At 37.6% G+C, this 12,630-nt stretch overlaps 1 protein-coding gene across 1 annotated transcript in view; it reads left to right on the top strand.

Annotated features, from left to right (window-relative positions):
- Utp20 (UTP20 small subunit processome component) overlaps nt 1-12,630 on the top strand; it is a 94,744-nt gene that overhangs the window by 79,196 nt on the left and 2,918 nt on the right. The window contains exons 48-58 of the mRNA XM_015482871.2: nt 1,328-1,444; nt 2,711-2,881; nt 3,093-3,224; nt 3,584-3,694; nt 5,054-5,133; nt 5,721-5,790; nt 5,924-6,106; nt 6,800-6,931; nt 7,323-7,455; nt 9,286-9,473; nt 10,202-10,273. Coding sequence (XP_015338357.1) covers nt 1,328-1,444; nt 2,711-2,881; nt 3,093-3,224; nt 3,584-3,694; nt 5,054-5,133; nt 5,721-5,790; nt 5,924-6,106; nt 6,800-6,931; nt 7,323-7,455; nt 9,286-9,473; nt 10,202-10,273 — 1,389 coding nt within the window. The remainder of the gene's footprint in view (nt 1-1,327; nt 1,445-2,710; nt 2,882-3,092; nt 3,225-3,583; nt 3,695-5,053; nt 5,134-5,720; nt 5,791-5,923; nt 6,107-6,799; nt 6,932-7,322; nt 7,456-9,285; nt 9,474-10,201; nt 10,274-12,630) is intronic.

The raw sequence follows: 12,630 nt of genomic DNA, 5'->3' as shown, positions 1-12,630 counted from the left end.
TGTCTTTGCTTTTCTATGTAAATTTTAGAGCCAGCTTGTGGATACACAGTTCAATTTAATTAATAATATTAATTAAAACTTAGTTGACAAATAATAACTGTTCATGTTCATATATAAAACTTTTTGAAATCTTGTTTGGGATTGCATTGAATCTGTAGATCAAATTAAGAAAAACTGACATCTTAACAATTCTATTTTTCTCTTTATAAGCATGAATATCTTTTTTGTTTTTTAAAAAATTTAACAATGTTGTATTGCTTTTTTCACATTGACCATATTTCATTCGATTTAAACAAAAGTATTTCAGGTCTGGGGATGCTTGTGTAAATGCTATTGCCTTTGGGTGGGATGGGGGCAATTGAACCTTAGGCACTGAGCCTTTTTTATGTTTTATTTTGAGACAGGGTCTCAATAAATTGCTGAGGCTGGCTTTGAACTTGAGAGTCCCCTGCCTTAGTCTCCTGAGCTGCTGGGAATACAGTTGGGTGTCACCACATCTGGCATGCTATTGTGTTTTAAATTTCAAATTCTCCTTGTAATTGAGGGTATATAGGGTGTGTGATTGACTTGTGTTCCTTCTGTAACCTATATCCTGCAACTTAGCTAAAATAGTTTTTCAGTTCCAGGAGTTTTTGGTCAATTTCTGGGGATTTTCTCCAAGGACATCCTGTAATCTCTGAACAAAGACAAGTTTTCAAGTTTTATTTTTATTTTTTATTTTATTTTATATTTTTTTAAGATGATGAGCTTTTAAAAATACAAATCTGGTTATTTTATTTCCTTTGGCTTCCATTTTTCCTAGGAGAGAGCACAGTCCTTCATTTGGGTTGCAGGGTTCTAGCCCCATCCTATACCATTCCAACATATGCTCCAGCCATTCTGGCTTCCCTTTCATTCCATAAAGTCCCCATACTCTATTGCTGCCCCCAAGACTTCACCGCTTACTCTTCCCTTTACCCATGCCCCGACAAGCCTCAGAGCACCTAGCAGTCACACTTTGAGTCTGTCTTCCTGGCTGAGGTCCATCAGGACAGGAACCATGTTCATCTTAGTCATTGCTTTGCCCAGCATACTGAGCCAGTGTTTGGAATCACAGCAGATGCTGAGTGACCATTTGTTAAATGGACTTAGTATCTCATCTGCACAGTGAGCTTCCACCTTCTTGACTTATTAAGACTCTCCACGGCCATTTCTCACTTCTTAAAAATATTCGTCATTTCAAACAGAAGCAGCTTAACATTTCATGTGTATCTCTTATTTTACATTTGACCTCATACATCCAATCTTCAAAACAACTAATGTGCAATGTCTTTTTTACACTTTTTAGCTGCTTCATCTGAGTCTGAAGACTTCCAAGATCAAGTCTTCAAGTGATCATGTCCTGGAAATGTTGGATCCTTTTGTCTCTCTCCTCATAGATTGCCTGGGTTCCATGGATGTGAAGGTGAGCATCCATTCCCTCACAGGAGCCATGTCATGCAGAATTCTTGGATGGAACTTATTTCAGGGCTCTTGCTTTGTGAGATGGTGGAGTTTTTAAATGAAATGGTGATACTACAAACTGCCACTGTTTCCTGAATTAATAAGTCCCATTTGTTTGTATAGCTCTTAATATCGTTTAGAGTGCTTCTAGGTACATTAATCGTCTTATCTGATCCTCACAATTTCATAGGGGTGATTAGTATTGTCCCAAGACCAGTGATCATCTTTACCACTGTCACTCTCATAAACTAATCCTTCTGAACCTTACCACCTCTTAGACAAATATTCTTGACATTTCTGGGATTTGTTTGTTTTGCGATATTGGGGATTAAACACAGAACCTCATGCATGCCAGAGAAGTACTTTACCACTGAGCCACATCCCTCTTCCCAACATTTCTGTTTTATAGATGAGAAAACTAGGGCTAGGGTCTAGTTAACAGTTTTAGATGTGAATCTAGGTCTGTTGGACTCTAAATCCCACTTATGTACAGCACCTTCAGAAGTGAAGATGCTTAGAGGGTAATAACATCTCTGGAGTCACACAGTAGTCAAATGTAAAACTGGGATTTAACATCTAGGTCTTTAAAACTCCCATCTCTCTTCTGTGTTTTCATCAAATCCATTGCAGTGTAGTAATCAGAGCAGCAGGATTATATTAGGTAGAGCTGAACTAGCTGATCCTGGGGATTGCAAGGTTTGACCTTCAAAGTTCGTGTATAAGCACATTGTCTTAGCACACTTTTTTTATATCCTTGTGCATAGCACTAAACTATATTAAATGACTGTTAATTTTTCCTCTGCTTAATTTCTGCTCCACCTATCTTTTCCTTACACACAGAGATAGTTTCCTTCTTTATCTTTCTATTTATATAACTAATAGAGGGCTGGAGATGTAGCTCAGTGATAGAGCACTTACCTAGGGTGGGCAGAGCCCTGGGTTTGATTCCCAGCACCACCAATAATGATGATGATGATGCCCAGTACAGTGCCTTTTACACGTTTGAATACACTATATTAACATTCCCAGGGTTAGAAAATATGGATTACATTGAAGTACCATTCTGGAAAATAGAAGAGTCATTTAAAATGTATTTTTCCAAAAAACAAACAAAAATCCTAAATTAATTTATTCAACTCAGCCACTTGTATAATCTGCACAGCCTCTGGTGCCTTGTTGATGGATTTGGTCACTTCACAGTTGACTGTTTATTATTTTGTTTTCTCAGGTGATCACAGGTGCTTTACAATGTCTGATCTGGGTCTTAAGGTTTCCTCTGCCTTCCATAGAAAGAAAAGCAGGACAGCTGACGAAACACCTTTTTCTTTTGCTGAAGAACTATGCAAAACTTGGGGCTGCCAGGGGCCAGAACTTCCACCTGGTGGTAAATTGTTTCAAGGTGAGGTGAATCAGTTGCACCTAGAAAAAGCCAGGACCTAAAGTAATACCAGAGTTCAGTTTTCCCCATTGCTCTTTGGTCAGAATTATTTCCATAATAATTTGCTAGTGCTTGAAGGTTAGTATCCTGTGTGAAAAAGTCAACTCATCATTTTACTGGATCCTGACATGTGGAGTATGCTGTCTGTTAACTTCACTGTTATTATTTGCAGTGTGTGACCATACTTGTAAAGAAAGTCAAATCTTACCAGATAACTGAAAAACAGCTTCAAGTTCTACTGGCCTATGCTGAAGAGGACATTTACGATACTTCAAGACAAGCCACTGCATTTGGTCTTCTGAAGGTATGGTGTCACTATAACCTTGTCTTTCACAGTTTGTGAGTCTCAGGTCTAGTATTTAGAATAATGTGGAACATATTGTTTTGACTAGTTGTGGACCACTGAATTTAAGTAATTTATAAAGATTATGATGATTTTAATGCATCAGTCATAAGCTAACGTTCTACTTATGAAAACGTTTGAATACACTACATTAACATTCCCAGGGAATACTGTACAAATATGGGTACTCTACCAAGTGCATCTTCTTTTTCATTTGAAGTTACTTTCATTGCTTGAAAAGTGTCTACAGCTATTTTAACATCTGAAAGTACCTACATATACAGTAAAACACATGAAATGAATCTTTTTATATTTTTTAGGCCATTTTATCAAGAAGATTATTGGTCCCAGAAATTGATGACGTCATGCGAAAAGTGTCCAAGTTGGCAATTTCTGCACAAAGTGAACCTGCCAGAGTCCAATGCAGACAGGTGTGTAGAGGGAGCTTATTCCCATAGTGAGGGTTGGGTGGGCTCCACCTTAGCAGTTCATCTTTTAGTTAGCTCTTGGTATTAACTGAATTCTGAAGACTACTTTTTGTCATATTCTTGCTATGCTCTGAGACTCAAACACCTAATGGGGTAGGTCAGAGAAAGCTTTCCTGAGGATTGACAGGTAAGCCAAAACTTGCAGGAGAAGGGGAAATAAATACCTGAGGAAGGTAACCCTTAGGTGAATAAGGCTCACCTTGTTTGAGGAACTAAATGAAGGTTGGGTGGAGGGAGCAGGGGAAGCCAGGTGGTGCAGGATCTTGTGGTCTTGTTAAAGATTTGGGGCTTTATTCTAAGAAGAGTAAGACCCTATTGAGTTCCTTAGGCAGAGGAGTAACACACTCAGATTTGTTCATACATTTGTTTAATCTTTGAATATGTATCATACCCAAGAAGTGGGAGATCTGAATTAGAAATACACACTCAGGTTGAAGGAGGGTTTAGACCACTGAGAAGGCCAGGATGGAAGAGAAGAAACATGTCTTTGGGGGAAAAAAAAAAAGTTGCTTGATTACTTAGGAAGGATGGCTAGCTTTTATTAAAACACTAGCTGTGTGCCCAGGAATTTACACACATGACCTCTATTTACAGCTGCCCTTCAAAAGAATATTATCCACATTTTACAGCTAGGAAAAAAAGCAGACCTTGGAAAGTTAAATGATGTGCATTAGTTCTCACAATTTATTAATAAAGGAGACTAAATACTAATGGTTTTTAAATGAAGTCTTTGACCATAGACTAGGCATGAAATTCTGGCACCGTCACATGAGCAAATTACTGAACCTCTCTGGGCCATCTTTATTATCTTCAGTTGTAAAATGTGATACCACCACCTACTTCCTAAGAGAGTGAGGAGAATTAACCAAGAAACAAATACTTAACATAGTGCTTGGCACATACATTATCAGTATTAATTTATTACCATGTTGTTATTCTCATATCAAGGGGAGATATAGGGTTGAACCATAGTCCTTACTCAGTCAACTGCCCCACCTGTCAGATCAGCTTCTAATATATATGTAAGTTGAGATTTGGGTCTTAAACCACCATAGCAGTGGGGGGTCAAGACTTGACTCAGCCAGGCACAGGGGTTAAGATCCAGCTGAGTGAAGCAGGAGATAGGAAGGGGCACAGTGATTGACTTAGACAGAATTAGCTGGAGTCAGAAAGCCTGGTTGATTACCCTTTTGCAAGATTTTTATAGAGTATGAGTGTATCTCAGAAAACAGCTTAGGAAACAGGAATCCTAGAGTGACAGAATCTAAATGATTAACTGTGTGATTTTTTTTTTCCCCCTAGGTTTTTCTGAAATACATTCTTGACTATCCCCTTGATGAGAAATTGAGACCCAACTTGGAATTCATGCTCGCTCAACTGAAGTAAGCTGAACCATTTCTTATGCAGAGGCAAAAAGCTAGTTTCTTTCTTTTAATATGGTGGCTGTCTTGAAAGGACAAGCTTTTGTCCTTTTCAGTGGCACATTCTCTGAAGATGCTGGTGTGACTTGTTGGCTTGATTGTCAGACACTGTGTCTGGTTTCATATGTCAGTTCTTTAAGTTAATTTTCACTCAGTTTAATCTGACCATTGATTGTCGGTAAAGTCCACTGAGGACAGTGTTGAAAATCTAATAAAATTACATTTAAAAGAGCTCAGTAGCTTGATGAATATAAACATTAAAATTGAGCAAATAGAGCACTTTGTGTTTCTAAGAAAAAAAGATTGACACCTAACTGTAATATTTTAAATTTTTTAAAAATAAATTTAGAAGAACTGGGGCTGGGGATGTGGCTCGAGCAGTAGTGCGCTCGCCTGGCATGCGTGCGGCCCGGGTTCGATCCTCAGCACCACATACAAACAAAGATGTTGTGTCTGCTGAAAACTGAAAAATAAATATTAAAAATTTTAAATAAATAAATAAATAAATTTAGAAGATACTAACAGTTCATCTAATGTTCTTGCCCTAGTTATGAACATGAGACTGGAAGAGAGTCCACCTTGGAAATGATCGCTTATCTCTTTGACACATTTCCTCAGGTACTATGAATCACAAAGAGAAACCCTTCAACTGTTTGCCCATGATCCCTGGAAGCCCTGGGCTTTCCCCTGTTGGACAGCAATTGTAGGAATTCCATGCCCACTAAGTTCATCAATGCCTCTTTTCCTGTAGGGACTGCTCCATGAGAACTGTGGGATGTTCTTCATCCCTCTTTGTCTAATGATGGTGAATGATGACTCTGCTGTATGTAAAAAGATGGCATCCATGGCAATCAAATCCTTACTCAGTAAAATTAGCCTTGAGAAAAAAGACTGGTTATTTGATATGGTTATCTCCTGGTTTGGAGGAAAAAAGGTTAGTATTGCTTTTACTCATAGTTCAACAAGTCCAAACTTCAAATAAAAATTCATATTATATACTGTAGAACTGGCTTATATTAAATAGCTTTATTTGTATCTGATTATGCAAGTAATATATTCTCAAAGTTTCAGAAAGTGCAAGAAATTATAGAAAGTTAACACTGAGTCATTCGTATTCCTAATGCGTTGTTATTGCTAGCAAAGCACTCTACTTGAATATAATTATCATTTACTTAACCAGACCCAGTTGGTGAATATCTGCTTCCAGTTTTGCTTATTCATTTTCGGAGTGTAATTTCTATTATTCTGTTCACTTATTGACTCTGCCACCATCATCACTAGCCCATCTTTAGAATATAAATATGTTTTTTATATTAATGAGTAATTTGTTGCATATCTATATAATTGAGGTTGGGAATGAAACCTCTATTTCTTTTTTCTTTTTTTAATGGAAAAATGTGTATCAAAATACTCACTGGATAAGTGCCGTTTTTCTAATGTTATTCTTGGGTATAAAGATTGCTTCACTTCTGTTTGTTGACCATGACACTATATTTTATTGATTCTGGCATCAAAAAGGTTTCTTACTGTCTGATTGTTAACATAATCCCCACCTTCGTTTTATAATTTTTATAAACAGCTTCCCAAGTTGTATTAACACTCACTTGTGGTGGTTTATTTTTGATAGAGCTTAAATAGACAACTTGCTGCCCTGGTCTGTGGCTTATTTGTGGAAAGTGAAGGGGTTAATTTTGAGAGAAGACTTGGAAATGTTCTTCCTGTGGTTGAAAAGGAAATTAATCCTGATAACTTTAAAGATGTAAGTAATTTGTTAAGGAATAAATTTTCTGATGATTTTTATAAGGAAGTTGTACTAGAAAGAGTATAACTAGTGGATTAAGTAGTTTCTTTAAAAATGTTCTTTGTTAATAAAAGCAAGAATTCAGTGCAGTTGGAACTTCTTTTTAAGATGGGGGTAAAAGGTTCTCAGCTCAGGCAATCTTGCCCCCCATAGGACATTTGGCAGTACAGTTGGAGGGTGGGGGTTGCTACTGACATGTAGTGGATAAAGGCCAGAGATGCTGCTAAACATCCTAGTCAAGTGACAGCCCCACAGTGACTTGGTATGGATTTACATGCTGACACAAACATGTATCCCAGGTACTTCCAGGTTGTTGTCTTACATTTATATGCAATCACCCCATGTTTAGATCATGGAAGAGACTGAAGAAAAAGCTGCAGATCGACTGCTTTTCAGTTTTCTCACGCTAATAAGTAAACTCATCAAGGAATGTAATTTTATTCAGTTTACCAAGCCCTCTGAGACTTTGAGTAAAATCTGGAGTAAGTATTTCCTTTTAATTAAATCTAAAAACACATTAGGCTGGGCATGGTGTACACCTGTAATCCAAGCATCTTAGGAGGCTGAGGCAGAAGGATCACAAGTACAAAGCCAGCCTCAGCAACTAACAAGGTCCTAAGCAGCTTAGCAAGACCCTGTCTCAAAATAAAAAGGGGCTGGGGATATGGCTCAGTGGTTAAGCACCCCTGAATTCAGTCCCTGGTATAAAAAAACAGTTGTGATACAATTATTGAAAATAGATTTGGGAAATTAGAATGGGAACAACTTCAAAAAATAGATGGGAAGGGAAAAGCCCATGAGGAAAAAAAAATGTGAAAGATCCTATCAGATAGAGTACAGTCAAAATATTTTTTCAAAAAAAAAAAGTGTGTGTGTGTGTATTACTTCATGTAACACATTTCATCCATAAAAGAATATTGTCACAAAATCAAAGGAAAAATTCTCCCAAGTTCTATTTGATGATAATTTGGCATATATTTTCCCACTTCTTCTTTTTGCTGCCCCCCCAGCCTTATTAAGGTATAATTGACATGTAAGAATTATATATATTTGCCCTGTACAGAATGTTTTGAAATATGTATAAATGTGTACATATATTTCTATCTAGTCTTTTTGCTAAATAGTTATGATTTTTTTCAGAGAGATTGCTTAGTTCCATATAAAACTTTTAGCTATTTGTACCTGAGTAAGCTTATTATTATACCACAGTTCACTTCCTAGCTGTCCTTTTCAATAGCCATCATGCAAATGTGCTGTAATTTACTGAACCATCTCACTTGGGTGGTGCATTTAAGTACTATATCACTCTCCAAATGAAAAATAAGACTCCATTAACACACTACACATTTCAATTAGTTCTTGGTTTAAGAGCCAGAAACTGTGATCCTGTGAGAAATAACACAGTTTAGTCAGGTATGGTGACACAGACCTCCAATCCCAGTGACTCAGGCTGAGGCAGAACCATTGCAAGTTCAAGGCCAGACTCAGACTGGGGATGTAGTTCAGTGGTAAAGTACCCTGGGTTCAATCCCTACTACCAAAAAAAGAGAAATAACTGTTTATATGACCTGTTTGGGTCTGGCTCCACTGAGACATGGCCAGATTGTTACAAAGATTTAAACAGAATGTAAATAACATTCATGAAATATAGTAGTATAGGCTAAAACTGAAACGTGGCATGATTAATCCGTCCCATTCACAACACCTACATTATAAGACTTTACAAATGTACTTTCCAAGGGTGTATACTCTAATGCTGAAGAATTATGTGCTCTGGGGCCCAGGCCAGTCTCTACCCATTGCATGACATTTGGCCTCTCTGGAAATTCATTTCCTCATGTTAGATTGAAAATGACACTTCTATCGTCACAGAAATGTTGTGAGGCTCTAAAAAATAAGGTAATGTATATAATACACATGGCTCTGTGCCTGGCACAGAGAAAACATTCATGAATGATAGCTTTCTAGGCAGCTACTTTGAACCACCAATTTCACTATTATATATATAAAATATCTTTACATAATGCCATCTTATTTCCCTGAATCTGAAACTAATCTGTGTGAAATAAGTCTGTGCGTAAGCTTAGGCATATTTACCACCCAGGGAGTTAGTTTCCTAGTTGTTTCAGTGTTTCTTCACCTCATTTCTCTCTATCTCCTAGTGGTCTTCCAGGAAACATGGACTATTTTGGCCATCTTTGGTTATTCTTCCCAAACATATAATATATGCCCAAATCAGTCATATTTACTGTGAATCATAAAAGAACCATAAAAGCTGTGCAGCATTTGAGAATGCATTCTGGTTCCCCTAGGTCATGTGCACTCTCACCTGAGACACCCACACAATTGGGTGTGGCTCACAGCGGCCCAGATTTTTGGATTACTCTTTGCTTCTTGCCATCCAGAGGAGCTTATTCAAAAATGGAATGCCAAAAAGACTAAAAAGAAATTCGCAGACCCTGTAGCAGTCAGGTTTCTAACAAGTGATCTTGAACAGAAGGTAAGGTTTCTTTCTCTAAAACTTTTTCCTTGCCTTGTGACCTCTGAAATGTTCACTCTGGTTCTCGTAACATCTTAGTGTTGTCCCTTGGGAAAAACTCCTCCAACTGACAACATGTTGCATATGTGAATCACTAAGTGTTAATAACTGGAGAGGGGTTACCCTCAAGGCCAGTTTTCCAAAGATAATTTTTAGATCATCAGTCTAATCAAACTTGTGATTATTTAGCTTGTCCATCTTTCATTGTGTGTCTTTTATCAACATTAGAAAAAATAAGATTAACTGTCTGTCCTGTGTTCTTCATAACCTTGTTCATGACTATATGAGATCATGTTCATAAGTTGTTCGGTAAGGACCATGTTACATCTGTTTCTTGATTCCTAAACCTAGCACAGTGTGGCTCATAGTGAGAATTCCATAAATACTGGATAAGCAGAAGATGGAAGGGGAAAGAGAAAAAAGAAAAAACTACTGGAATGTTGCAAAGTATTCTAATAGTTTTAGGAAATTAGACTATTACATTAGACTTTGGTGGGTGTGGGGGGACTAACACATTTGGGGCAGGTAGAAGGGAATAATTACGTAATTTCTGGTTATGACCTTTTCTCTACAGCTCTGTATAGGTTGTCATGCAGAGCAAAATCTAGTACATCAGTTGCATTATCGTCAATTTTTTTTACTTAATAATCAGAAATGTTATGTTTGCCAATGACCATTTCTCTCTACAGATGAAAAGTATCTCTCTAGCCTCTTGCCATCAGTTGCATTCCAAATTCTTGGATCAGTCTCTAGGAGAGCAGGTAAGAATTATAGCTCCCCAAGTTTAAGTGAAAGCAACCTACTATTCTACCAATAGTCTAGAAATATGTTTACATTTGGATTTTGTTATTGTTGTTTTTGCTATTTTAGTGCTTAACAGATTTCACAAAATATAGACATATACTCAAATAAATTGTTCAGTTATGCACACAAGTCTCGTCAACTCTGGGGGCTATTTTGGGGGACTCATGATTCTATTTACAATTCCCAATAAAGATGATACAATGGGAGGAGGCTATTAATCTTCTCATCTTAAGGGTTTCACATATACTCCACTTTGTGACGAAAGCTTTAAGGGGCACTGATTGGTTATTTTTCTAGAAAAACTATAATATTGAGTTTCCTCCCTTTATCCCTTAAAGTTAAAGAGAAAGCAATAATATTCATGATACTGTGTGATCTACTATGTGAGCAAGTGAGTCATCCCATCTTAAAGTCTACTAGGTGCAGTGGCACACACCTGTTAATCCCAGCAGCTCAGGAGGCTGAGGCAGAAAGATCACCAGCCTTAGCAACTTAGCAAGGCCCTAATCAATTTAGCTAGACCCTGTCTCAAAATTAAAAATAAAAAGACCTAGGGATGTGGCTCAGTAGTTAAGCACCCCTGAATTCAATCCCTGGTACAAAAAAAAAAAAAAAAAATCCTATTATAAAATGTAAATTCAGAGAATGCACTTATAAATATGCAATATGTTGCTATGAAATAGTCTACTAGTACTTTTATTATTTTATTATTACCTCTTTTGATAGAGCATTTGGGCTGGTGATCATAAGTCAGCACCATTATCCAATGGGCCTTGACCATGTCCCTCATGAATCATTGGCAAGATGGAGCCTTATAGATTCAGTGCAGTAGGCATTAGGCATTGGTCAATGCTTTTATCTGAAGAATAATCTCAAGTGGCACATCATGAACAATAACACTTCTGTCACATTTTGCAGTGAAAATTCAACTTCATTATATGGCAGGCTCAGAGAATAAATGGATAGCTATTCAGTTAGTAGCAAAATGGAGCCATCAAAATCCTGCCAGGGTTCACAGAGGGTCAGGTCTCACAAAGAAGCAGTTTTTATTGGGGCTGGTAGACCATAGAGAGGAAGAGATTTACAGGATAAAAGAAATTAAGGATTTTAGATGATCATGAATTTTGGGGTGAATTAACAAAGATTGCCACAGGTGAGAAGGCCACCAAACCTGGGCTATATTCACAAGGATCAGGCTTCCAGAAGAAGGAAATTATGATCTTGACCTTAATGTATATGTGTTTTATTGGGGGTTGAACCCAGGGGCATTCTACCACTGAGCTGTAGCCCTTTTTATTTTTTGGACAAGTTGCCCAGGCTATTCTCTAACTTAGAATCATCCTGCCTCAACCTCCCAAGTAGCTGGAATTACAGGTGTGCACAACTGTGCCCAGTTTGGCATTAATTCTTAATGGCTAAGCTAGTCTTGGAATGTGTGAAGGTTCTGACAAATACGTGTGGGAGAATTTTGATGCATCTAGCAGAACAGCCAAGATGGTCAAGGAACTCAACCCAACTTGTTTTCCTTCCTCACATAATGGATGTGAAATACCTACATCAGAGATTTGATAGGGACTAAAGGAATGGTCCCATTATATTAAGATTAAAATCCTAAGGATTAGATGGGAGTTGAGGATGGGAAGCTAAAGTTTAAGAAATTGGCCTTGAATTCTAAAGATCTTTGAATCCTAATTGGCCACTCCCTTTATTTGGGTAAGTCATGTAATAACACTGAAAATTGGCCTTCTCTCCTAATAACAGTATCTGGCTGAGATGTTTTACAGCTGAATTGGAATACTATATATAAAACAACTTATCAGCTGGGCACAGGGGTGCAAGCCTGTAATCCCAGCAACTAAAGCTGAGACGGAAGATACAGTGTTTGAAGCCAGCCTCAGCAATTAGAGAGAGAGAGAGAGAGAGAGAATTTATTTATTTATTTTTAGTTTTTCAGTGGACACAACATCTTTGTTTGTATGTGGTGCTGAGGATCGAACCCGGGCCGCACGCATGCCAGGCGAGCGCACTACCGCTTGACCCACATCCCCAGCCCCATAGTAAGACCCTGTCTTGAAATAAAAAATAAAAAGGGCTGGGGATGTAGCTCAATGGTAAAGGGCTGCTGGGTACCTAATTAAATAAAAATAGAGCAACTAATCAGTAATCAGTTAATATCATTTTTACATAGAATGAAAGAATCTAATGAAAGTTGGGATGAAAGCTTTCTTTTAAAATGTAAATGACTTGATCATACATGGTGGCACATGCCTATAATACCAGCAACTCAGAGAGACCCTGTCTCTAAATACAGTTT

The sequence above is a fragment of the Marmota marmota genome, unplaced genomic scaffold, assembly GCF_001458135.2.
Source record: "Marmota marmota marmota unplaced genomic scaffold, marMar, whole genome shotgun sequence".
NCBI lineage: Eukaryota > Metazoa > Chordata > Mammalia > Rodentia > Sciuridae > Marmota > Marmota marmota.
The sequence above is the reverse complement of the archived record's forward strand: the minus strand, read 5'-3'. Positions and strand labels throughout refer to the sequence as shown.